We start from the raw sequence: 27,357 nt of genomic DNA on the forward strand, positions 1-27,357 counted from the left end.
ATTGGTGTGATAAACATGCAGAACCAAGTAATTGGGTAATTTTGAATGTGTATATAGGTAAGTGTATGTACGCACACGTATAGTATTTGCAGTCACATGCATTAAAAATGTTTGAAATGGCATTAAAAAGGGCATTAAAAAGCATTAAATTAGATTTGCTGGTACCTGCAGAAACCCTGACACACACACACACACTATTGATAGTTGATGACTGCTGAAAGTGAGAATGTTACTGTGAAATATAACACCATTGTTTTCATTAAAAAAAACATTTGCACAAATCAAGCCTATCCACTTTTCCATGTTGAAATGATAATTCAAGGGACATTTAGGCTATATAGATTAAAATGTGCGATTAATTTGCGATTAATCGTGAGTTAACTATGACATTCATGAGATTAATTAAAATTTTATAATTTAATTTTAATAGATTGACAGCCCTAATTATTTCATCATTAGAGAGTAGGCCTACGCATGTTGAATAAAAGAAATAATAAAATCTGAGGGCACAAATAAAAAAATGAAAATAAACTTGGCTTGATTTGATTTGAGAGGATTAAGAAGTCTTATTTTCAGTGTTTTGTTTTGATATCGAATTTACATGAATTATCCCCCACCCCCCTTTTTTTTAAGGTGAAAAAAATTGACCATCCCCCCCTGAATTTTTTTTACAACTCGACTACTGTTCACACCTGTTTACACCTGTTAACACCTGAACCTGTCAGGTGAGTCCTGAGCTGCAGCAGGAACAAGGAAACTGACCTCAGACCTGTTGTTCAGTCACAGTGTGAAGAGTTTAAATAAACATTAAAGGTCTGTTTATTCCTCCAACAACTCATCATTACATCATGATCGATCAATCAATAAATACCTGCACCCACAGCTCATTATCTAATATATAGGAAGGGTAATAATGTGGATAAGCCTGTGCATATTTGCATATTTGTCCAGGTCATAATATCTCAAAGGAGGTTAAATCGAAAGCAACTACTAAACTATACTATACTATATATAGGCTACTACCAAACTATACTATATAGTCTACTACTAAACTAAACTATACTATATAGGCTACTATACTAAACTCGGCTACTCTATCAGAGGCTTTCTTTCTTTTCTTTTTCCTTTATTTGTTGGAGAGGGACAGTGTACATTAATGAACATTTTAAAAAGATAAAATGTAAATGCACCCTCTATGGCCAATAGGCTCATTTCCGTTGGCAGTCCCCCTGCCGGATGGAGCATGGCAATGAGACCTATGATACAGGGAGCAAATTAACACTAGAAAATTTCCTCTGGGAAATTTTGAGAGGGCCACGGGAGCTACGGCCGGTTTTGCCATCTCTGTCAACATGTTACCTGTGTGTATTAGAGTGTGGGAGACTATGAGCTGCATCCTGTGTCAGTCTGATTTAGCTGTGTGTGTCTGTGTTTATAAACATTTAAACGAGCGCCAGGTGGATTGTTTATGAAGTTAACGAGCTCTGGCCTGAGAATCAGACGTTACCACGGCAACTTGAGGTGGTTACCACGGCGATAGGGGCCCCCCCAGGCTGAGACAGACAGAAACGTGGAGAAAAAGAGTGATTTTCTGCCTCTGCACCGGTCTCACATTTAGGCTTAGGGTGAGAAAACGGTAACTCCTATCAGAACAAAACACAGATCAACGTTGCTCTAAGGACTTCCTGAAAATTTTGGTACGATTTGGTGTTTCTACAGTAAATATTTTGGAGACACTGGCAGTTTTAAAACATCAGGCCGTTCTGCTCCTCTCAGAAAATATTTGTATTGGACTCAATGAGGAGCAGAGACAGATGTGGCCGCACTCAGAGGCTCAGAGTTTAAATTCTGTAAGTCTCTCTGAAATTTGAGCACATGACATGAGAGATAACAAGTTTGTCTTACAAATTATGAAAAAATCATGTGTGTGGAGTGTAAATTGTGGCCGGGCCGAGTGTGGAAAGAGAAAACATCTGGAGTTTTTCTGGCATCTCTCCCACTCTAACTGATGATGTCACGCACTCTGACACGAACATTCCATGCAATACACACCCATTATAATCTCATAATTTCTCCAAAAATGATCATGGTCATTGATCATGGATTGATCAAAAACTATATGACCTATCAAAACGTGGAGTAATACAACAATACACAAGACTTGTGTCTACTGTTTAAAGTTTAAATGGAGTCTCTAGGTGAAAGTATGCCTGAGCAGTAGACGTTTGTTAAACTCCAATGATTGGTCTTTTTCGCTTTTTTTTTTTTCGCCCGTCCCATTGACTTACATGCAAAATTTTGCGTAGTTTTTTGTGACTTATGTCGCGAAAAATTCGTAAACTGTTGAGAAAAGTAATAGCACAGCGATCCCGATCAAGACTGGTCCCTGCAGCGATTTCATAGCTGTTGGGACCAGTGCCCGGTGCGATGGCCCGTGGCCCTAATTAAGACAATATATGCACAGGCTGAGTCACAGGTAACGCGGGGCTCTGAGGTGTTTTGTCCTCCCTCAGTCTCCGTACTCTCTCTGTCTGTCTCTCAGCGTCACTGTGACGTCAGCGGGGGGCGGGGCGGGGCCAGGCCTGATGTGATTGGTGCAGACGGACAGAGCTCGAGCTCAGCGTGTTCTCTCCTGTCAGCTGCTCCATCTCCTCCTCATCATCACAGCAGCAGCAGCAGCAGCAGCAAGGGACCAGTCCGATTCCGCCGAGGACCAAGACCACCAGGACCAAGACCAAGACCAGAACCAGGACCACCAGAACCGTCACCATGGCGCTGAGCAGCGACCCCAACTACCAGAAGCTGGAGCAGTGGTACAAGGCGAAGGCAGGAAGCCTCAACATGAGGGAGCTGTTCCAGGGAGACGCAGAGAGGTTCAGCCGCTTCAGGTGAGGAGGGAGAGGGCCCTGAACGCACCACGGAGCTCTGGGCTCTGGGCCCTGAACGCACCACGGAGCACTAGTGGGCTCTGTCTGTCTGTCTGTGTGTGTGTGTTTTATTTATTTATTTATTTATGTAACCTTTATTTAACCAGGCGAGCAAATTAAAAAGAAGTGCAGCCTGAAGGGGGAGGGGGAGGGGAGTGCTACAAGTGAAAACAAGGTTATAGGCTATAGATTACACAGAAAAATTCAATATAATACAATACAATAAAACAGTTAGGGCATGACAAGAGGCCTTTTATTAGCAAGTGCAGCAGGAGTCGACTGTGATTTGAAGCAGATTTAGTTTGAAGACAGAAAGTTTCAGGTGTTGTGTAGGTAACAGGGTGCTGCAGTCAGAGGCTGCAGCGGTCAGGTGTCCTGCAGACTGAACCTCAGGTGAAAGTGACACAGCGCCGATAGATAGATAGATTCTCTATTGATTATCTGATTGATTATCGGTGAGGGTGATGTAATGTCCTGCTCCGCCGCGGGTCCGTGAAGCCGCCGCCGCCGCAGCCCGGTGAGTCGGTGACCTTCATCCAGGCTCCAGGGAGTTGGCATTTTATAACTAGTGGTGTTTTTATTATTAGGCTACTTGCTTTTTAATGTTGCCGGAGGTAGCCTATCATCACGGAGTAAGAATTTAATTGCACTGTGTGACGCTGTCTTCAGTATTTATGACAATAAAGATTTAATTTGATTTGATTTGATTTGAGTCCCCGGCTCCATGTCACCCTGCCCCGGCCTCCTCCGCTGCAGCAGTCCGTGTAGGAAGCTCCGTGAGTCGGTGGTAGAGATGGAGGAAGCTGCTAGCTGCTAGCTGCTAGCTGTTAGCTGCTGCTGCCATAGATATATATGAGCTGCTGCTAGCTGTTAGCTGCCTGCAGGCTAACGGAGCTAACGGAGCTAACTGAGCCCATTGTCGGACAGACTCGGTGTTTCCGGGTTGAAGCAGATGAAGAATACAATACAATATATATAGCTTTATTTCACAGACTCCAAGTCCAACAATAATACAATACAATAAATCTTTATTATCCAACATGGTGGAAATTTACCTTCGGTTCAAGATACAAAATTTCATTAAAAACATACAAAATGCCGTTAAAAACAGTTAAAACATAGGCTATAGTTAGAAAAAAAGAAAAAGAGACAGTTAATAAGAGCAGTTGAGTGTTAGTGCATCATTTATGTTGAGTTGGGGATAAAATATTTTTTAAAGGCTCCCTTAGCTAGTGGGATTTAGGGGGTGGGAGCTGTCTGCTGTAGTCTTCCTGGCCTTCCTCGTTGTCCTCTCTGTGTAAATGTAAAAAAGATGAAGAGTCAGACTAATGACTAATGATGATTAAATAGATTTATTAATAATGATGCTAACGTTAGCTGCAGGCCAGGCCGAGCTGGTGATAAACCAGGTGGAGTTTAACCCGCTCTAACCCGGGTTAAAGCGAACAGCGGCAGAAACCTGTTGGTGCAGTGTCCGATAATGGAAGCAGCTGTTTAGTTGTTCCAGCGGCCTCGATCCGGCTGCAGCGGCACTGAGAGGTTTCTTTCTGCCCCAGTGAACAGTGAACAGACACACAACACACAGAGACACGCTGGGGTGACTCACGGTGACTACGTGCGATCCCACACATCCTCAGTCCGAGCAGCGGGGAGGTCCCTGAAGGCACCACGAGAGAGAGACTGATGGAAAATAATGCAAAGTAACATAGTGTAGAATAATAAACTAATGCAAAGTAACATAGTGTAGAATAATAAACTAATGCAAAGTAACATAGTGTAGAATAATAAACTAATGCAAAGTAACATAGTGTAGAATAATAAACTAATGCAAAGTAACATAGTGTAGAATAATAAACTAATGCAAAGTAAAGTAACGTAGAATGATGGGCTATAATAATGTAAAGTAACGTAGAATGATATAATAATGCAAAATAACATAGTGTTGCATAATAAACTAAAGTAAAGTAACGTAGAATGATAGGCTAATGTAAAGTAACATAGTGTTGCATAATAAGCTAATGCAAAGTAAAGTAATGTAGAATCATATAATAATGTAAAGTCACGTAGTGTAGAATAATAAACTAATGCAAAGTAATATAACGTAGATGATATAATAATGTAAAGTAATGTAGTGTTGCATATTAAACTAATGCAAAGTAAAGTAACATAGAATGATATAATAATGCAAAGTAATATAAACTAATGTGGACAGATGAACTGAAGTAATTGAATCTAATGTAATAAACTAACAAAGTGCAGTGATGTCGTCATCATCATCATCATCATCTATCATTATTATTATTAGTTTAGTTTAGTGGTTTATTTCGATCTTGTAGTATCATGTTTACACATCAATAAACAACATTATACACATGATTTAAAATAAACTAAAGACGAGTGAAGTGGAGCAACAGGACTGGTCTGGTCTCCATCAGTGTTATAACCCTCAACAGGTTTCAGCTTCTTCCTCTTTTTATTTGTCTCTTTCTAATAAAGTGAAGTCTCGTCCTGCACAAACCAAACTGATCTGCTGTTTATTGATCAGTTGATCAGTTGATGAGTTGATCAGTTAATCAGTGGACTGACTGACTGACTGTCTGTCTGTCTGTCTGTCTGTCTGTTTAACTGTCTGTCTGTGTCTCAGCACCACCCTGCAGACGGACGATGGAGACATCCTGCTGGACTACTCCAAGAATCTGGTCAACCAGGAAGTGATGGACATGCTGCTGGCCATGGTAAACACACACTACACACACACTACAGACACACACACTACACACACTACACACACACACACACACACACACACACACACACACACACACACACACACCCACCTGTCTGGTCTAATCAGCCTTAAGCTCCTCGGCTCCTCGGCCTGAGCTTCTCTCCTCGTGAGCTGATGATGTCGTCCAGATGTTAATCAGCTGTGACACTTACACAACACAGACACACACACTCACACACACAATAAAAACACACCAATAGAGATTTTATAATAAGATAAAAGAAGAAGATTCTACATTTACAGCTACAGGACACTTTATTCATCTCTGAAGGGCGATTCACTTTCTATAATCCACCGTCACCATACACACACAGCCAATCACACACAGCCTAACACAACCTAGCATGATGGAACATAGGAATGTACAAATATAGCTCATATATATATATAAAACTCGTAATGCATGGGGCAATTGTGGATAAAGTGCAATACTAGAAGAATTATGCAGAGAGCCAGATAAATAACAATGTTAAGAATAAGAGGTAAAAACACATTGAATTGATCCTGTTGATCAGAACCAGCTCCAGATTTAAACATGTGAATGTAAACTGCACTTTTCTGTGAACAGGAAGAGGAAAAGATTTTTCATCTTTTCTATGAATGTAGTTGCCGTATGTCTGTCTGTTTTGGGTAGAACTTAAATACATGTTTTTAACTTTAACAGGCTTACACTTAAAAAAAAAAACAAGATATAATTCTCTTATATGATAGAGAGAAAAAGCTTAAGGACATTAAACTGTTTAGTGGTTTTGTTGAATCTTTTCTCATTTTGCGACGAAAATCAAATCCTACATCTACAAATGTAAATTATGGAGCCAAAGAAACCAAGTTTTCATGAATTAAAAACATAAATCCACTGTTACATCCACACACAACCGCTGTAAAACATCTGGATGAGTCTGTTGAAATGCTAACAGTGTTTATATGAATAGAATTTATAGTTTATTGAATGTGGATGTGTGTTAATAAAACCTAAAACCTTGCCCAACAGGCTGCTGCTGTTTCACCTGAGGGGGGGTTGTGTATAGTTGTATTGTAGTTGTTATCAGTCAGTCAGGTGTGTGGCAGCAGGAAGTCACGCTCAGAGATACGGGGCTCGGGGGGGGGTCAGTGAACACACCGTCTGCTCTGTGTTTCACACGCTCACAGACAACGTGCTGCATTCAGGTGCCGTTCGTTCACTTCCTGGAGCTCTGGCCGACGGTTGCTCAAGAATCCAGAGCAACAGGAAGATTACAGCTTTTATTTTGAAAGAGGAGGAGGGAGGGGGGGGGGGCTTTGTCCTATTGTGTGTGTGTGTTTGTGTGTGTTTGTGTGTGTTTGTGTGTGTAAGAGTGTGTGGGAATGTGGCAACGCAGCATGAACACACACACACGACCTCCACTTCCTCCTCCAGTTGACTGTTGTAATGTTGTAACTCGGCTGTGGCTGGGCCAAGAAATAGATTCACATAAGAATCACAATTCTCTTTTAATACGATTCAGAATTCATATAAAATGTCCCAAAATCCATTTAAAAAAATAAAACAATGGAACAAATTCGAAGGAAAATCCATTTCCATAGAATTTAAAAGGCAGCATGTTTAACTGCACTATTAAAAAAATAAATAAAGAGGCACTTTTAATTTTGTTTCTTAATCAATATGTGATATTGCTTTTATGCAACAGTTTCAACAATTCCATCTAAGTATGGATAAATGTTTAAAACTCAATAAATGTGAAAAAGACGCTTTAGTCGTTCTGTCTTGTAAAGCAGACTGGAGTAGATCATGAGGATCCTTTCACACCGACAGACCCAGGGCCGGCCCCTGGCATAAACCCTCTATGTGGTTGTTTAGGGCCACAGCCGTTAGGTGGGGGGCCACATGATCAGAAAGGTACCGGGGTTCATCAAGTCATTTAAACATCCTGAGGTCTGCACGTGCAGCTATGAGCTTTATATGTAATGTGAAGTCAATATTCAGCTTCTTTTATCTCACATTTGAGACATTTGGTGAAAATAGAACGGCAGAATGACAACATTTGTGCTCAAAAAGCAATCTGACAAAATGTCATTTTAGACTTGTTTTCTACACGTATCTATTACTGTATTCATATCCTATTTCAAGCACCAAAACAGTTCATTCTCATGACTGAAGGAGTGTTTTCACAAGGGATTTGACATTTTTCAAAAAGCAGACCTCAAATTTCCAGCATTTGGCCTAAATTATTTCTTTCTACACTTGAGTATTGTTACATCTGCAAGTGTCTAAAAAAGATAAATTTAAGAAAATATGTTAAATTCGAGAAAATGTCCTCAAACCCCAGAGGGCATAAACATGTCTGTATTCAGTTTTAACCTGTGATTTGGTGTTTGTGCTTAGAGTGCAGGGCCACAAACAAAAACCTTGTTTAGGGGGCCACCAACATCCTAGGACCGGCCCTGCTCAGACTGAAGCAGAAATCATTAGGAATCAAATCGTTTTGAATCGAAAATCCATTTTGAATCGCATCGTGAGGTAGTAAAAGATTCCCATCCTAGTTGTAACTGTTGTAACTGTGTGTGTAACTGTTGTAACTGTGTGTGTGTGTTTCAGGCGAAGTCCAGGGGGGTGGAGGAGGCCAGAGACAAGATGTTCTCTGGAGACAAGATCAACTTCACCGAGGTAACACACACACACACACACACACACACACACTGAACCAGTTATAAATCATCAGTGTTACGAACGGAGAAACATTTCTCGCTCCGTTACTGAACTCAACAAGTCACTAGATAATAATAAGCAGCTGTTAGAGTGGAGTTATTATACGTTATAAACACGTTAGTTTCACTTCATCAACTGGTTGGAAAGAAGCCGTTTATCTGGAACTAACCAACTCACTCAGACGAGGCGCTGTATCCCTCCGCCTCTCAACTGTTTAGATTATTAGATCAGCGGCGTGTGGAAGAGGCGGAGGGATACGGGGCGTCGCCTGAGTGGAGGGATACAGTAACTGAGTGAGTTGGTTAGTTCCAGATAAACAGGAGGTTAGGGAGAGAAGTCCAAGTCATCTGACATATAACCTGCTGAGATAACATAGGCTAGGCTAGGCTAACATAATCTAAACTAGGCTAGTCTAAAACAATCTAGGCTAGGCTAACACAATCTAGGCTACGCTAGGCTAACATAATATAAACTAGGCTAGGCTAAAACAATCTAGCCTAGGCTAGGCTAACATAATCTAGGCTACGCTAAAACAATCTAGGCTAGGCTAGGATAATCTAAACTAGGATAGGCTAAAACAATCTAGGCTAGGCTAACATAATCTAAACTAGGATAGGCTAACATAATCTAGGCTAGGCTAAAACAATCTAGGCTAGGCTAGGATAATCTAAACTAGGATAGGCTAAAACAATCTAGGCTAGGCTAACATAATCTAAACTAGGCTAGGCTAACATAATCTAGGCTAGGCTAAAACAATCTAGGCTAGGCTAGGATAATCTAAACTAGGATAGGCTAAAACAATCTAGGCTAGGCTAACATAATCTAAACTAGGCTAGGCTAACATAATCTAGGCTAGGCTAAAACAATCTAGGCTAGGCTAGGATAATCTAAACTAGGATAGGCTAAAACAATCTAGGCTAGGCTAACATAATCTAAACTAGGATAGGCTAACGTAATCTAGGCTAGGCTAAAACAATCTAGGCTAGGCTAACATAATCTAAACTAGGATAGGCTATAGGCTAACATAATCTAGGCTAGGATAAAACAATCTAGGCTAGGCTAACATAATCTAAACTAGGATAGGCTATAGGCTAACATAATCTAGGCTAGGATAGGATAATCTAAACCAGGATAGGCTAAAACAATCTAGGCTAGGCTAACATAATCTAAACTAGGCTAGGCTAACATAATCTAGGCTAGGCTAAAACAATCTAGGCTAGGCTAGGATAATCTAAACTAGGATAGGCTAAAACAATCTAGGCTAGGCTAACATAATCTAAACTAGGATAGGCTAACGTAATCTAGGCTAGGCTAAAACAATCTAGGCTAGGCTAACATAATCTAAACTAGGATAGGCTATAGGCTAACATAATCTAGGCTAGGATAAAACAATCTAGGCTAGGCTAACATAATCTAAACTAGGATAGGCTATAGGCTAACATAATCTAGGCTAGGATAGGATAATCTAAACCAGGATAGGCTAAAACAATCTAGGCTAGGCTAACAGCTGCTGAAGCAGAGTAGAGTCCAGACCAGGTCTCAGCTCCGATCCGGTCTGATCCAGTCCAGGAGGAGGGGGGGGAGACCCAGAAACATCAGCTGTTCAGTCGCCATGGAAACACTGTCCACTGACCCAGAAACTGTCAAACTTTATCGACACAAACAGAAGAGACAGAGACACAGAAGAGCAGAGTCACGGTGACGGAGTCTGACCACACCATTGATCTGTGTGTGTGTGTGTGTGTGTGTGTGTGTGTGTGTGTGTGTCTGTATGTGTGTGTGTGTGTGTGTGTGTGTGTGTGTGTGTGTGTGTCTGTGTGTGTGTGTGTGTGTGTGTGTGTGTGTGTCCCTGTCCCTGTGTGTGTATGTGTGTGTGTGTCCCTGTGTGTGTGGTGCGTTCAGGGCCGCGCGGTGCTCCACGTTGCTCTCCGTAACCGCTCCAACACTCCCATCTCTGTGGACGGGAAGGACGTGATGCCGGAGGTGAACCGCGTCCTGGACAAGATGAAGGCCTTCTGCCACGTGAGTCTGTGTGTGTGTGTGTGTGTAGTTGTTATCACAGTGTGTGTCTGTGTGTGTATGTGTGTATGTGTGTGACATGACTCAATGTGTGTGTGTGTGTTTACAGAAAGTGCGCAGCGGCGAGTGGAAAGGCTTCAGCGGGAAGAGCATCACCGACGTGGTGAACATCGGCATCGGAGGCTCTGACCTGGTGAGACACACACACACACACACACACACACAGACACACACACAGGGACACACACACACACACACACACACACTGACCCTTTCATTATCGATCAACCTGCTGATTATTCCAGTTAATTATTGATCAGTGTGTGTGTGTGTGTGTCTGCACCTTGAACCTGTTGCATCATTCACACACACACTGAGGTTGTGCAGCAGCCGTGGTGACCGTGGTAACCGTGGTAACCGTGGTAACTGTGGTAACTGTGTGTGTGGTGCGTTCAGGGCCCCCTGATGGTGACGGAGGCTCTGAAGCCGTACTCGGCCGGAGGACCCAACGTCTGGTTCGTGTCCAACATCGACGGGACTCACATGGCCAAGACGCTGCAGCAGCTGCAGCCGGAGAGCACGCTGTTCATCATCGCCTCTAAGGTAAAGGACACATACGTAGAATCAGTGGTTGGTTATGGTTATTAAAGGGATAGTTCAACATTTTGTCAAATTGGCCCATTGCCATAATCCCTATAGTCATAGCAGTAGGTTTGTTACCTTTAATTTACGCTACGGAGGCTCACGGGATTTCTTGGTTTCCCTCATCAAACTCATCTAATACACAATCCAACAACTCCACAACGCTCTGGTGGACAAGTTGTGACCTGCACATTCACCACGCTATGAGATAATAACACAACGTTACCACACAGAGTTGTTTTAGAGGGAAATTCATGTAAAACCACTGATGCGTGTTGCCTTCAGGGACAGTTTTTCATCATCAGTCTCTGTATTTCCCTCTAAAACAACTCTGTGTGGTAACGTTGTGTTATTATCTCATAGCGTGGTGAATGTGCAGCTCACAACTTGTCCACCAGAGCGTTGTGGAGTTGTTGGATTGTGTATTTGATGAGTTTGATGAGGGAAACCAAGACATCCCATAATGAGCCTCCGTAGCGTAGCTCTGAGCAGCTCACGGCTCTGCTCCGCCGTTCTAAAAACAGCTTGCACCGACAATTAAAGGTAACGAACCTACTGCTATGACTATAGGGAGTATGGTAATGGGACAATTTGACAAAATGTTTAACTATCCCTTTAAATATAAAACGTGGCATAAAACACACAATCTATATTAATATCAACACAGTAACAGTGATGCAACAGCTGAAGGAAACGATGCACGCTGACAACGTGTCCAACAGATGAGACGGTCCCTTAATCACCCTGAGTTATAAACCATCCTGATTGGACGACAGGAAATGGAACAGTTAACTATGACATCATCTCTGCAAGATGAATTAAAACTGTTGAACCTGATCCCTCTTGAACCTTGTTAAGGTTCTTAAAGCTAAGGAACTGGAAGCACTGGGCTCTGTCACTGTTATTAAACCAGATGTTGCTCTTCCTTCAATCTGTCCCTGATCATTTCATTTTTATTTATTGAACTGTTGTTATTTATCTGTGTTACTAATTGTAATTTTGCTGCCTATTGGCCAGGTGGCTTTAGAAAAAGAGATTCTACATCTCAACAAGCTTTACCTGGTTAAATAAAGGTTAATAAATTAATAAATATTAATAAATCCTCAACAACAGACCAACAACCTGAGCTAGAGATGAATGGATGAGTCCAGTGTTCATCCTCACTGTGCCGATCCATCCATCTGAGCCCTGATTGGTTCAGAGATCCTCACTGCCTCTGTCTCTCTGTCCTCAGACCTTCACCACCCAGGAGACCATCACCAACGCTGAGTCGGCCAGAGACTGGTTCCTGAAGACGGCCAAGGACGTGAGTCTCAACTCACACACACACACACACACACACACACACACACACACACAGTTTACTGAAGGACAGGTGTATAACAGATAGATTCTTTATTGTCCGTCTCAAGTAAAAACAGAAATGTGTCTTTAAAGCAGCTCAGTTCAGACACACTCAACAACAGTAAAAAATAAAATGAAAGCTCAGTCTATGTTTCATATTAAGGCTGGTTGTTACAGAGAGGATGAAGGGTTCTTTGTCAGTGTGTTTCCAGGCCAGTGAGGTTCTGTCTAATTTAGTACAATTTAGTAGTTAGAGTGGAACCTGAAGGCACCGCCACCGTCCTGTCAAAACATCTGGACAAGTTCCCCCTCTCTCTGCCTCCCCCTTTCCTGTCTATCTCACTATGTGCTGTCAAACAAAGGCAAAAAAGCCAAAAAATATACTTAAAAAAAAACAACTAACTAAACTTTTTTACATTAAAGCCAAAGAGCAGAAACAATCTGTAACATGCAGCTTCTCTGTCTGTCTCTGCTCAGAGGACGACTCACTGTCCTTTAACTCTGATTCATTATCAACACAGCAAGAAATAAATCAATAAATCTATGTCTGATCTGATCGAGTATCCGAGTAGTGAAATGGCACTGGGGGGAGGGGGGGTCGCTGCCACTACTTTAAAAAATCCTAGAGGAAACACTGCACATAATATTGTTTGCACTTGAAAAAAAGAAATAAATATTTAATTTTATTTAATTTATATTAACTTTTATACATTTTAGTTTTAGTTTCAATTTGTGGAAGAAGAAATGTATTTAGGCCAAAGCTCATGCTTACATCATGTATGTAAATAGTTACAATAAAACATTTCAAAATGCATGTGCAACTCGGTTAAATAAAAGTCTGTTGGTCCAGTCAGATTTTGTCATTGTAGTTTTCTTAAAATCTCGTCTCGTCTCGATCTCGTGAGCTGAGTGTATCGTCACACCCCTAGTATTTAGTGTATTTTTTAGTGTATTTAGTGTATTTTTTAGTGTATTTAGTGTATATAGTGAGTGTGTGCAATGACATGAATCATTAGTAGGAAACAAGGAGGAGGTTTCACCAGGTTGAACTCTCTGCTGCTCATCTCCATCTACAGACGAGTCCCAACATGTCCAACACAGACACACACTGACACGCAGGAGGAAACCTGAGACATACAATAACACAAACACACACTAGACGACACAGACACACACAGTTTAAAACCTCAAAGGAGGTTCAATCGAAAGCAACTGGACAAATGAGAATATGCACAGACACACACAGTTTAAAACACATTAAAGACCAAGTCGAGTGCAGAAGGTTCCAGTCTCTGTCTGGGCAGAGAGAAACGCTGAGTCATGATGATACACAACACAGAATGCACAATAATGAATTTTTATTTGTAATGCACTTTATATTGAGCAAACAATCTCAAAGTGCACAAGTTCCTGTCAGGAAATACAGAAGCCTGTTGCATTCACTTGAGTCATTTATTTGTGGTTTGTTTTTCAGGGGAATTATTATCTCTGTTTTTCTGACTAATTTTTTTCAGTTCAGTTTCTTTCTGACTTAACGAGATTTCAAAATCCCACTAGAATCTGAATCTCCCACCTGCAGGTAACGTTTAACCGCTGCAGTGAAGCCTCCACTTCATCACAGATCTATTACATCTTAGATCCATGAGATTCATTGTTAAAGGTTTTTATTCTAACTCCACTTTGGTTCAGGTTCCACTGTCGCTTTATTTTCCAGACTGACGCTCCAGCTGCACACGACACATCAGGGGGCGGCTTCAAAATAAAAGTCCTACTCATCATAACACAATGAGTAAAGGCGCTTTCTTTGACATTGCTTAACATACATCCATGGATATGCCCCATAAATAAAATACAGTCTTATCTTCACAGTGTTCCCAGTAAATTCAGATTTATATTGAAAGGAAACGACCTGTTGTTACAGAACAGTCTGGTGTAGCTGCACCTTTATTCTGAAACCAGTCCTCTAGAGCTGCAGCTTCTCAGAGTTTGAAATCTCTAAGCTAAATCAGAAAAACATTACCCTGAAAACCAGAAAGTAATTCATCAGAAAAACAGAAAAAATTATTTAAAAAAACAAACCAAAACATAAATTACTCAGAAAAACCAGATTTTTTTTATTTATTCAAGTGAATGCAACAACACGCTTCGGTAAGAACAGACCTGTTTTTATGTTTTGGGACTCCAGATGGAAATGAGCATCGCTGCTATAATCCGGCACATTTACATGTTTTTATATGTTCATTGATGTGTCACTGTCCCACCCAAATAAACTAATAAAGTAAAGTAAAGAATGATTCCGTACATTTAAAGCATTAAAGGTTCTGTTCTCTTCTGTCGTCCACAGAAATCGGCCGTGGCCAAACACTTCGTGGCTCTGTCCACCAACTCTGTGAGTCCACACACACACACACACACACACACACACACACACACACACACACACACACACCCTCACTGCTCCTTCCTGACCTCTGACCTCTCTCTCCTCAGGCCAAAGTGAAGGACTTTGGTATCGACACAGAGAACATGTTCGAGTTCTGGGATGTAAGTCTGTTTCTCTGTTTCTGTGTGTGTGTGTGTGTGTGTGTGTGTGTGTGTGTGTGTGTGTGTGTGTGTGTGTGTGTGTGTGTGTGTGTGTGTGTGTGTGTGTGTGTGTGCGCTGTCCTGTGATTGGTCAGTGACGGTGTGATGTCATGTTTTGTGATGTCGTGGGGTCGTTGTTTGGAGTGCTGGTCGACTGGCTCTCGCTAGGTCTCGGTGCCAGTCGGTCTGTTATCGGTTGCTCGCGTCGCTCTGCACATAGGTACGTACGTCTGCTCCTATTGGCTACTGGCCAGTGTGACATCACCATTCACACGACTGATGCATCCATCTCTACTTCCTTGTCTTCTGACTGTCTCTGACTTCCCTACTGACCTCTGGACGGGTCTTGACCTCTGACTCCAGCCTCCAGGCTTTGAGCTGAGAATATACGAGCAGCTGCTGGCCGGAGCTCACTGGATGGTAACACACACACACACACACACACACACACACACACACACACACACACACACAAGGGAGGAAGGGAGGAAGGGAAAAATGAAGGAAAGAAGGAGGGAGGGAACAGATTTGTTTAAGGAGGAGGGTAGAGGAGAGAGGAGGAGGAAGGAGGAAGGAAGGGGAAGGGAAGGGAAGAACGGGAGGGGGGAAAGGAAAAAGGAAGGAAAAGAAGGAAGGAAGGAAGGAAGGAGGGATGGAAGGGAGGAAGGTAGGGGGGAAGAGGGGAAAAGGATTGTGGGGAAAGAAAGATGGAGGGAGGGAACAGATTTGTTCAAGGAAGATTTGTTCAAGGAAGGAAAGGAAGGAAGGAAGGAAGGGAAGGAAAGGAAGGAAGGACAGGAGGAAGGATGAAGGAGGAAGGAAGGAAAGGAAGGATAGAGGAGTGGGAAAGGATAAGGAAGGAAAGGACGGGCAGGATGGAAGGGGAGGTGATGGAAGGAAGGGGAGGGAAGAAGGATTGTGGGAAAGAAAGATGGAGGGAGGGAACAGATTCGTTTCAAGGTAAGGGACAGAAGAAGAAGGAAAGGAAGGTAGGAAGGAGGAAGGGAAGGAAGGAGGACGGAAGGAAAAGGAGGAAAGGAAGGGAGGGAGGAAGGGGAAGGGAGGGGGAAAATGGCTTTGTGGAAAGAAAGGAAAGATGGAGGGAGGGAAATATTCGTTCAAGGAAGGAGGAAGGAAGAAGGAAGGAAGGAAAGGAAGGAAAGGAATGGAAGGGAAGGAAGGAAGGGAAGGGAGGGGAAAAAGGATTGATTGTGGAAAGAAAGATGGAGGGATGGAAAGGGACAGAATTCGTTCAAGGAAGGAAGGAAGAAGGGAGGAAGAGAGGAGGAGGGGGGGGAACAGATTGGGTCTTTTCCTTAGTATCGGGTCAAAAAAAGGAAGGAAGAAGTAAGGAAGGAAGGAAGGAAGGACAAAGGGAAAGATGGGAGGAAAGAAGGAAGGGGGAAAAGGAAGGAAAGACAGAAGGAGGGAGGGAACAGATTCGTTCAAGGAAGGAAGGAAGGGAGGGGAAAAGGATTGTGGAGAGAAAGATGGAGGGAGGGAACAGATCAATTGGGTCAAAAAAGGAAGAAGGGAAGGAAGGAAGGAAGGAAGGAGGAAGGGAACAAACTGCGTTAATTTGACCCAGAAGGACGACAGGAGGCTTTTAATGTGAAAATGAACAGGAAGTGCAGAGTGAAACAGGGTGCAGACTATTCAGTACGTGAAACCATGCAGTTTTTATCAGCTACATTATGACAGGTCCATTCTCCATCAAGCTGTTCAGTCTCAGTCGTCACATTGCCCCCCTCACCCTCACATTGGTCTTATCTGCCCCCCCCCCCTGGTTCTCCCTCACCCCCCCCCCCCCCCCCCACATTGCCCTCAACTTTGGTCAACTGCTGCCCCCCCCCTCTACATGGTCTAACTTGCCCCAACCTCAACCACACCCTCACAAACATGTCTGGTCTAACATGCCCCCCCCCTACACATGGTGTAACTAATGCCCCCTCCCCCCCTTCCTCCTATCACCTGGTATAAACTGACCCCACCCCCCCCCCCCCCCCCCCCCCCCCTCCCCCCCACCCCCCTCTACATGGTCTAACTGCCCCCCCCCCCCCCTCAGGACAACCACTTCCGCAGCGCTCCCCTGCAGCAGAACGTCCCCGTCCTATTGGCTCTGCTCGGCGTCTGGTACATCAACTTCTTCCAGGCGGAGACTCACGCCATGCTGCCCTACGACCAGTACATGCACCGCTTCGCCGCATACTTCCAGCAGGTGGGTTGGTTTAGTTTAGTTTATTTGAGGGCTGTCAGGCCATTAAAAAAATGTATCTAATTAATTACAGGATTTGTAATTAATTAATCACATTTTAATCTTAAAGGTACCCAAATGTGACCCGATCCATCAAAATGAGTCACAGTGACCCAAATTTCAAGTTGAGATTTTGGTATCAATGAAAAGATTAGAAAATAAGCTTTAAAATGATACCCTATTCGAGTCATCGTACATTGATGTTTTTCTAGATGGTTTTCTAGTGGGTGGCATTTTTGAATTAGATTCATTCACTTCTATTGATTCCGTTTTAAACCTGAGAAAACTGCGGTTCAAAGTTTTTGTAGCCAGTGACTCTGGCATCTGTTCCTGTTTCCACGTGATTACCGCACCCTATACAGGCTCCCTTGTTGTCATTAGGAGTCACCCCATTCCAAGCCCCTCCCTGGAAAGCCCCCCCCCCCCCCCCACCCCCCCCCCCCCCCTCGAATTCACTTCAGACCCTCCATTCCAATGACCTCGGAAAGCAGAGAATCGTCTCTATTCAGATGCTCTTTACAGCTCGTCTTATCTAGACGGTTCAGAAGTTGTCATGTTTTTGTTGAGTTGTTTTGTAAAACATGTGTGCAAGTGTGTACGTTCGGTTTTAGCATCGATGCTACGCTCTGTTGTTAGCGTTCGATGTACTCGGTTTAGCATCTGTTCTGTTACCAGTCCATTCTCGTCATAGAGGCAACATTTCAATGACCGTCGGCAAAGCGGGGAGATCCACGATTTCAGATGCAGTTTACAGGCTGTCTCTATTCATGAACGGTTTTCAGGAGATATTTCATGTTCTTGCACCGAAGCTACACTCATTTTCAGAGAGTTTATTGCAGGATAGCGGTTCGACTCTTAATCATCATTTCGTGCCTTTTTCAATCTCAATTATCTGGACTGATGATGAAAAACTTTGGGAGATTGTTTTTGAATGTCATTGCTTTTGCTTAGAAATTAGGGAAATCTATGGGGTTTTCCAGTTATCAGTTGATTATCTAAAAATAGGAACGTTAGCGATTCCGACTTCGACTCATTTTGATGGAAAGGTCAGGGCACAAATCAAAGAATTTGCAATTCTTAGGAATGTTAACCAAAATAGTTATTATGCATGACTAATCAATTGACTAGTGCCTACATTAAGAAGAGAGGACGACTTGAAAATCCACATTTTTTAATGGTTGAATGTGCGTTTTCATATGAATGAAATTTAAAAGAAAATGGTTAATGAACTGCGAATCCTGCAGCGCCACTGGAAGGGAGTTGTTTCTGGTCAACGGCCATGTGTTAAACCTCGAAATGGCCACAGCAGCCACATTCCCCACCAGGTGGGGATCGGCATATCGTCTATGGGGATCGGGGAGGCGCCGCCCGCGTGTAGGCTCGCACGCATGCAGCGAGCTAATGGTCAGCGTCTGCGAGTCCGAGAGCGCCTGCCGTTGCTCAAGGCTGGATAGAACCAGATCGTACCAGACAGGAAGTAAGGGCTAGGAAAAGACGAGGAGAGATCTCGAGTCAATATTTCAAAATAAGATTAATTAAATGATGATTCATTATGTTGTTGCTTGTCCATCCTATAAAATATTTGTCTAGTTTTGCGTTGCGATCTGCCCACACGAGACACATTCATCATTGTAGGATACTGAGAGCAAACATGAGTTATTGAGCTTTTGGAGAATTTTAGGTTATTCGCCAACTTGTGTATGGTCTATAAAATTTTAACTGGTTTGGTCCCACAGCCCCACAGCCATTATGTGTTTTTGTCCATTTTTGTCCACGCTCGTCAAATTCCAACAGTCACATTCCATCACTTAGAAATCCATAGCTCTCCAATATCCCTTACGGATTTGTACCATTACCATTTCGCCGCACTGTAGAGGGGCAACTCTGCTTTTCATCTGTTTTTCTGTAAGATGCCCACAACCAGTGGAATACCTTACCTGACGCCCGTAAAGGAGCGTCGTAGCTCGGTCTTGAGAGTCTCCTTCAACCTAACCTAAAAATCTGTTCAAAAGCTTGCTCAGCTCTGCAACCATAAATTTGTCTTAGACTTCTATTTGTGTGTGTGTGGTTTTTTTGTTGTGTGGGTGGGGCGAGGGTAGGATGAGGGAGTGGAGGGGAGGGTTGCACGGGGAGTTGCACGCAGACGTGTGTAGCCATGTTGTTGTGGTGTTGTATCCCTAGTTATACTGTTTAATCTGTCCTTGTTACTGTTGTTTTTTTGGTTGTATTTTTGTGATGACTGCAAGGGACTACAGATGCAAATTAGCTTAAAGCTACAATCTGGTTTAGTGCATCAAATGGCAACATTCATGTTTTAACTGTACATTGTCCCTTTTAAATAAATTAAAATTGAATTGAATTGAATTCATACAGAGCTAGAAACAGACCTGTGTGTGTGGAAAACCGAGTACAGACGGGTAGAGATGTAGTGGAGTCGATGTTTTCCTGGCGGGGGGGGGGAGAGCAGGAGCAGCAGCTCCCTGTGCGACCAGCCAAGCGCCTCCCGCTCCGCTTCCGCGGGCTGTGCGTCCAACACGTCCGGACAATTACACGGCGCTAGTGCTAACGTGACGTGCCACTGCCAAGATTAAAATAAATTGATCATTCTTACCTTTCTATTGTTCTTATTCACCTGCCCAGGGACGACGGATGGAGAGTAGCTAGTGAGATAAATCCTCTACAAGGCTTCTCTTCTCTTCTCTTCTCTTCTCTTCTCAGACTAATGTTATTCTGTACATTGTCCCTGATACAAATAAACTTATTAAACTAAACTAAATCCAATGAGGGGGGGGGGGGGGGGCGGGGTTCCTTAAGGAGCCTGGACAAACGCAGCTGGATGAGACGTGAGGGACACTCAACCTCAACTGTGTGTGTCTGTGTCTGTGTGTGTGTGTGTGTGTGTGTGTGTGCAGGGCGACATGGAGTCCAATGGGAAGTACATCACCAAAGACGGCGTCCGTGTGAACTACCACACCGGCCCCATCGTGTGGGGGGAGCCGGGGACCAACGGGCAGCACGCCTTCTACCAGCTCATACACCAAGGTACACACACACACACACACACACACACACACACACACACACACACACACACTTTTTAATATCCCTGCACTTTATTTTGACATAAATAAAGTCAATCTCATCTTATCTCTTAATGGAAGAGTTCAACGTTTTGTCAAATTGTCCCATCACCATAATCTCTATAGTCATAGCAGTAGGTTCGTTACCTTTAATTGTCGGTGCAAGCTGTTTTTAGAACGGTGGAGCAGAGCCGTGAGCTGCTCAGAGCTACGGGCTACGGAGGCCTCATCATTATGGGTTTGATTTCTTGGTTTCATACTTCATCAAACTCATCAAATACACAATCCAACAACTCCACAACGCTCTGGTGGACATGTTGTGAGCTGATGCACATTCACCACGCTATGAGATAATAACACAACGTTACCACACAGAGATTGTTTTATAGAGGGAAATGTAGAGCACTGTTGATGAAAAACTGTCCACTGAAGGCTACGTGCATCAGAGGTTTTACAAGTACATGAATTCCCTCTAAAACAACAACTCTGTGTAGTAACGACGTTTGTTGTTTTATCTCCATAGCGTGTGTGACTGAATGTGCCAATTTGACAAAATGTTGAACTATCCCTTCAATCAAGAAATAAAGACGCTCCTGTAAGAGCTGGGTTAATGTCATGGTAAGGGGGAGTCTACAGTTAAGATCATGAATAGAAGCTAATACCAGTTAGAGTTGAACTAGATGACTGCATCATGGTGGATGATCGGAATGATCGGAAAAATGACTTTCCAACTGGGAAAAATTCACATGAACAAAAGCCTCATGTCGGAAAAACAACTCGGCAACTCAGAGATAATTCTGGTACAAGAGTTACCGACTTGACTCGATGTTGACGTCACTTTCACAAACAAATGGCAGATGAAAGAGAACGGTTGGTCGATGCTCATAAACGTTTTATTATTTCATGTATTTTAATTTATAATTTAATTATTTTGTTTATTACTTTTAAGCAAATACAGACGTTTTTTGTAGAAGACCAACTTGCCAACTCAGGAGCTCAGATCGTCCGACTGCACTTGAACGCAGCAAAACCTCATGAGTTCAGTTCAGCTGTTGCTCTGTGATTGGCTGTTTGTCACTGCAATGCATCCTGGGAGTTGTAGTAGTTGACTTCCTGGTGTTTTATCTCTCTGCAGGAACTCGTATGATTCCCGCTGACTTCCTCATTCCTGCTCAGTCCCAGCATCCAATCAGAGACAACCTCCACCACAAGGTAACGCCCCCCTGTTTCTTTTCAAAGCGCTGTCAGTCAGTCAGTCAGTCAGGTGTGTTGTGTGGTTTCCTGGATGCTGATTGGCTGCATGTTGTTACAGATCCTGGTGGCTAACTTCCTGGCTCAGACGGAGGCTCTGATGAAGGGGAAGACGTCTGATGAAGCTCGCCGCGAGCTGGAGGCGGCCGGCCTGAAGGGGGACGCTCTGGACAAGCTGCTGCCCCACAAGGTGACCAACGCTGCCGTGTCCCACGCTGCTGCTGTCACTGAACGCCTCACACACAGGAAGCCAACTATAGACCCTTTCAGAGAGTATAAACAAAGACAGGTGTGGCTCATTAGAAAACGCTCTGCTACACTAAATGGAATGGAGCCTTATTTTAGTAGTTATCCTTGGTTAACACCTTGTATTTGTTTATTACTCTTGAAAAAGGGTCTTCAGGGGTTATATAGTGTGTTCGCCATTTGTAGTTAGTGTTGTTCGAACTTTCTCCGTTATTTAATTTCATCCACTATGTGTAGTGGATGACAAACACCCTCAATGCACGCGAAGGGAACTGAGTGAAGAAGCGATTATGTACATACTTCTATCCGTAATCCCCCGTATCTCCACTCAATGCGGTCGTGTTTTGCCAGACCAGAAGAGGAGTAAGCAAGCTAAGCTTATTAGCATGTTAGCTAGGATTTATTTAGGTTATTTAGCTGTAAAATCTCCTGGTGACGTATTTGCACTTGAGCAGCAGGAGCTGGGCAGCAGCATCCCAACAATAACAGGCTGCATTAAAACAATTCAATCTAATAAATAACTGCTAGTAGTAGAATAGAGGACATACAGTAAGATACCAGCTATCGTAATAGCTAAGCTAATAGCCACAGCTACAACGAGCTATGCTTTTAGCCACCGAGAGCCGATAACGGCTCATAAGGTAACCACACAACAACAGTAGTCGACCTAACAAAACTTATGATATTTCAACAGTTTATTGTAGAGAAACAAACTACCAACCAGAATCACATCCTCTAACTGAATTCGTACCGCAAAGTGTTCGGTTTTTTTTATTATTTTATTTTATGGTGCCGGTTTGTTTACCATGATTTCTCGGGCGTCTGCTTACGTCACAGCTCTTGCAGTAGGCTAAACACGATAACACGCTTAACAGCTGGTAGCATCAGCTACGCTAAACCACGTCCAAAAGATGTCTCGAGTAGTGTAGTGTCACTGAATCCTCCCGCCGTCACGTGTTCCTACATCCGTTGTATTTGTACATGCTGTAGTCACTAGATCATGATGTAGGGCGCATGGCGTCTGTCCGACTACCCATTTCTCCGACCGTACATTTCTTTATTTTTGCGTCCATTAGTCCGACCTCCCACTTCTCCGACTTCAGTAGCCCTAACCCTAAACCTTACCCTAAACCTAACCTTAACACTGTAGGATGGGTAGTCGGAGAAATGAGCCGTCGGACCTTTGGGCAGTCGGACTGATGTAGGCTCCCCCATGATGTAGTGGATAGGGAGTGAGTGAATGAGTGGATGATTTCGAACACAGACTTAGCCCCGCCCCCTTCTCTCTCTCTCCCACCAGGTTTTCGAGGGAAACAAACCGAGCAACTCGATCGTCTTCAAGAAGCTGAGTCCGTTCATCCTGGGAGCGCTGGTCGGTGAGTACTGACACCACAGGAGAACAGGGAATCCACGGGGGCTTGAAAAGCATTAAAAGGTGATAAATCAATTTTGGGAAAATGAAGACCCTTAAAAAGTATTAAAAAGTCTTTTCACAACTTTATAAAGTCTGAAATTTTGAAGGTATTTTTTCTGAGAATAGTGTCCACAAGCGTTTGAGTCTAAAAAAACATTGTAAAAAGACGTGTGATGAATTTATTCATTTTATTAAAAAAACATAGATGAACCGAGGTACATAAAAAAGAAAATAAGATTGTTTGTTTATTGTTTTTTGAGAGTGGAGGCATTGTTTTTTGTTTTTTTTTGATAAACTTTGCCTTAGATTTCTTATCCCAGGCCTATTGTGGCATTCTGTGTAGATCATCCTAGTGGTCTAAGAAGTCTTTATCACCAACTAAATTAAACTTAAAAGTGTCACTGATGTAAATGGTTACCAGCTTAAGCCGGCGTGGTGTAGGTTGTTGAAAAAAAAAATTGCGATGAGAAGGTCTTGAAAAAGTCTTACCTGTATAAACCCTGAAGAAGAAGAAGGAGGAGGACTGACCTCACTTCCTGTCTGACTCCTCCTCCTCTCTGATTGGTCCGTTTCTCTGCTTGTGTCACAGCCATGTACGAGCACAAGATCTTCGTCCAGGGCGTCATGTGGAACATCAACAGCTACGACCAGTGGGGGTGAGACACACACACACACACACACACACACACACACACACACACACAGACACAGACACACACACACACACACACACACACACACACACACACACACACACACACACACTATATAGTCCCACAGAATTCCACTATGTAGTTCCCATTATAGGAATTCACTATATAGTCCTATTATAGATATTCTACTTTATAGTACATTATATCGGGTCAAATTCACTCATGATATAGTCATCACATTATAGAATTCACTATATAGACACTATATAGTCCATTATAGAATTCACTATATAGACACTATATAGTCCATTATAGAATTCACTATATAGTCCATTATAGAATTCACTATATAGTCCATTATAGAATTCACTATATAGACACTATACTATCAGTCAATTATAGAAATCTCACTTATATAGACATCTATATAGTCCATTATAGGAATTCACTATTATAGGACACTATATACGTCCATTATATGAATTTCATCTATGTAGTCCATTATATAGAAATTCACATTATTAGGACACTATATAGTCCATTATATAGACTTATACTATGTAGCTCATTATATAGAATGCACCCATTATAGGAATCTCACTATAGTACATCTAAGTATTAATTAGAAAAATTTACACATATGTAGTTCCTATTATATATAGGAATCACTATATTGTCCATTATATAGAATTCACCCAATTATATAGGCACACGATATGTAGTTCCATTATATAGAATTCATCTATATAGAACTATACAGTAGTCTCCATTATATAGGAATTTCACTATAGTAGAGTCAATTATATAGAATTCTCTTAAGTCACCATTATATAGAACTTTCACCATTTCATAGACACATTATCATTAGTTCCATTATATACGTAATTCACTATGTAGTCCATTATATAGAATTATTCACCATATAGGAAAACCATATTTAGTCACATTATAGAAATACCTACTTTATATAGGTCCATTTATGAATTCACTATATAGAGTTCCATTATATAGATTTTACAACTTATCGGATATATATAGTCTAATATTTGATTCACGTATGTAGGACATTATCACTAGAATTCACCTTATTATCGACACAATTCTAGTCCATTATAGAATTCACTATATAGACACTATATAGTCCATTATATAGAATTCACTATGTAGTCCATTATATAGAATTCACTATATAGTCCATTATAGAATTCACTATATAGTCTTCGATAGGACTTCACATATAGACACTATATTGTTCATTATTTAGAATACTTGTAGATCCATTATATAGGGAATTTCACCATATTTAGTCCATTATAGAATTCACTATGTAGTCCATTATATAGAATTCACCATATAGACACTATATAGTCCATTATAGAATTCACTATATAGTCATTATATAGAAATTCATCAATGTCTCATTATATAGGAATTCTATTCTCGTCCCATTATGAATTCACTATATAGTCATTATATCGAATTACCTTATAGACACTAGTATTATAGTCCAATTAGTATAGAATTCACTATGTAGAATTATATCGATTTCACCATTAAGACACTATCTAGTCATTATATAGAATTCACTATAGTAGTCCATTTATTATAGACCATATAGCACACGATATAGGTCATTATAGAATTCACTATATAGTCCATTATAGAATTCACTATATAGTCCATTATAGAATTCACTATATAGTCCATTATATAGAATTCACCATATAGACACTATATAGTCCATTATATAGAATTCACTATGTAGTCCATTATATAGAATTCACTATATAGACACTATATAGTCCATTATATAGAATTCACTATATAGACACTATATAGTCCATTATATAGAATTCACTATAGTCAAATTATAAAAGACACTTCCTATGTAGTCACTTATGTAGATTTCACTATATATAGACATTCATATATAGACATCCTATATGACCATTCACTATATAGACACTATATAGTCCATTATATAGAATTCACTATATAGACACTATATAGTCCTTTATATAGAATTCACTACATAGTCCATTATATAGAATTCACTATATAGAATTCACTACATAGTCCATTATATAGAATTCACTATATAGAATTCACTACATAGTCCTCTGTACCCCCCCCCCCCCTCAGGGTGGAGCTGGGGAAGCAGCTGGCCAAGAAGATCGAGCCGGAGCTGCAGGACGACTCTGAGGTCTCGTCCCACGACTCGTCCACCAACGGCCTCATCAGCTTCCTCAAGAAGAACTTTTCGCTAGAGTTTTCTCGAGCAGTTCCCGACCCCCCCCCCCCCCACCCCCCTCGGCTGCCCCCCCCCCCCACCCACCCCACCCACCCCACACACCCCGCCCTCATAGTCCTCTCTGATTGGCCCAATCATGTCTGAGCTGCGGGAACGAGCACTTTATGTTTGTGGATGTGTTTCACTTGTAAAGGGAATTGACCTGAGGACCTTTGACCTTTGACCTTTGACCTTTTGACCTGTGCAGATGTTACTGTAGGTGACCCCCCCCCCCTCACCCCCCCACACTGTTCCTTCAAAATAAAAGAGCGGTCTGTCACTGGGCTGTGGTGTGCTGGTCTGATTTGTTATTTATCTCTATCAGTAATGTGTCTAGATCGAAGCAGAAAGCTGCAGCCAATCAGCAGTGAGCAGGTGGAGCGTCGACCAATCAGCTGCTCCTCCACACACACACACACACACACACACACACACACACTGTCAGTCAACGATCAGCTGATTGTAAAAGTGATAACTGATATTTATTGAAGTCAAACACCAAAGTAAAGATTAGTTGACTATTTGTTTGACATTAAAGGGATAGTTTAACATTTTAGTCAAATTGGTCAAAATTCTGGCGGTGTAGCAAGCTGTTTTTAGAACGGGCGGAGCGAGCCTGTGCGCTGCCTCAGAGCTATGTAAGACAAATATTCATTTCCTGTGGGTAATGGGGGGCGGGGGGGGGGGGGGGGAACCTTAAAAGAATAAAAAGGCTTTTGCTTCTCCCGCTTTTCCTTTCGGCCATGTATTGTATATTTGATGATAGAAGTGTGATGATGCTTCTCCGCTTATCCCTTATCGGATGTATGACATGATTTAAAATGACATGCCGAAATAAACAAATTGATGATTGACTTGAATGAGCTAACGCTACGGTGGTCTTCATTATGGGATTTCTTGGTTTTTCATCAAACTCATCAAATACACAATCCAACAAACTCCACAACGCTCTGGGTGGACAAGTTGTGCGTGCACATTCACCACACTAAGAGATAATAAAACACAAACGAGTTACCACACAGAGTTGTTTTATGAGGGAAATTCATGCAAAAACGATGTATGCGCGTGATGGCGCGTTGCAGGGGGACAGTTTTTCATCACTGTCTCATGGTCTTTCCTTTACAAACGACTCTGTGTGGTAACGTTGTGTTATTATCTCATAGCGTGGTGAATGTGCAGC

General features: G+C 42.2%; 1 protein-coding gene across 1 annotated transcript; it reads left to right on the forward strand.

Moving 5' to 3' along the window:
• The first annotated feature begins 2,639 nt into the window (after positions 1–2,639).
• Positions 2,640–26,457, forward strand: gpia (glucose-6-phosphate isomerase a). The gene is made up of 17 exons (XM_085780522.1): positions 2,640–2,888; positions 5,572–5,662; positions 8,291–8,359; positions 10,304–10,423; positions 10,530–10,613; positions 10,877–11,023; positions 12,297–12,368; positions 14,751–14,795; positions 14,897–15,064; positions 15,353–15,409; positions 17,055–17,207; positions 20,156–20,285; positions 21,459–21,535; positions 21,636–21,764; positions 23,121–23,196; positions 23,824–23,890; positions 26,030–26,457. The coding sequence occupies exons 1-17, from the start codon at positions 2,770–2,772 to the stop codon at positions 26,280–26,282; spliced, it is 1,857 nt and encodes a 618-aa protein (XP_085636648.1). The 5' UTR covers positions 2,640–2,769; the 3' UTR covers positions 26,283–26,457.
• Positions 26,458–27,357: the final 900 nt, after the last annotated feature.

This window comes from Trachurus japonicus, chromosome 6 (assembly GCF_045865225.1).
Source record: "Trachurus japonicus isolate A0001 chromosome 6, Traja_1.0".
NCBI classification, from domain to species: domain Eukaryota; kingdom Metazoa; phylum Chordata; class Actinopteri; order Carangiformes; family Carangidae; genus Trachurus; species Trachurus japonicus.

Coding starts and splice junctions, on each gene's coding strand:
- gpia (XM_085780522.1), top strand. CDS start 2,770: ATGGCGCTGAGCAGCGACCCCAACTACCAGAAGCTGGAGCAGTGGTAC. Junction 5,663..8,290: donor TGGACATGCTGCTGGCCATG/GTAAACACACAC, acceptor TGTGTGTTTCAG/GCGAAGTCCAGGGGGGTGGA. Junction 8,360..10,303: donor ACAAGATCAACTTCACCGAG/GTAACACACACA, acceptor TGGTGCGTTCAG/GGCCGCGCGGTGCTCCACGT.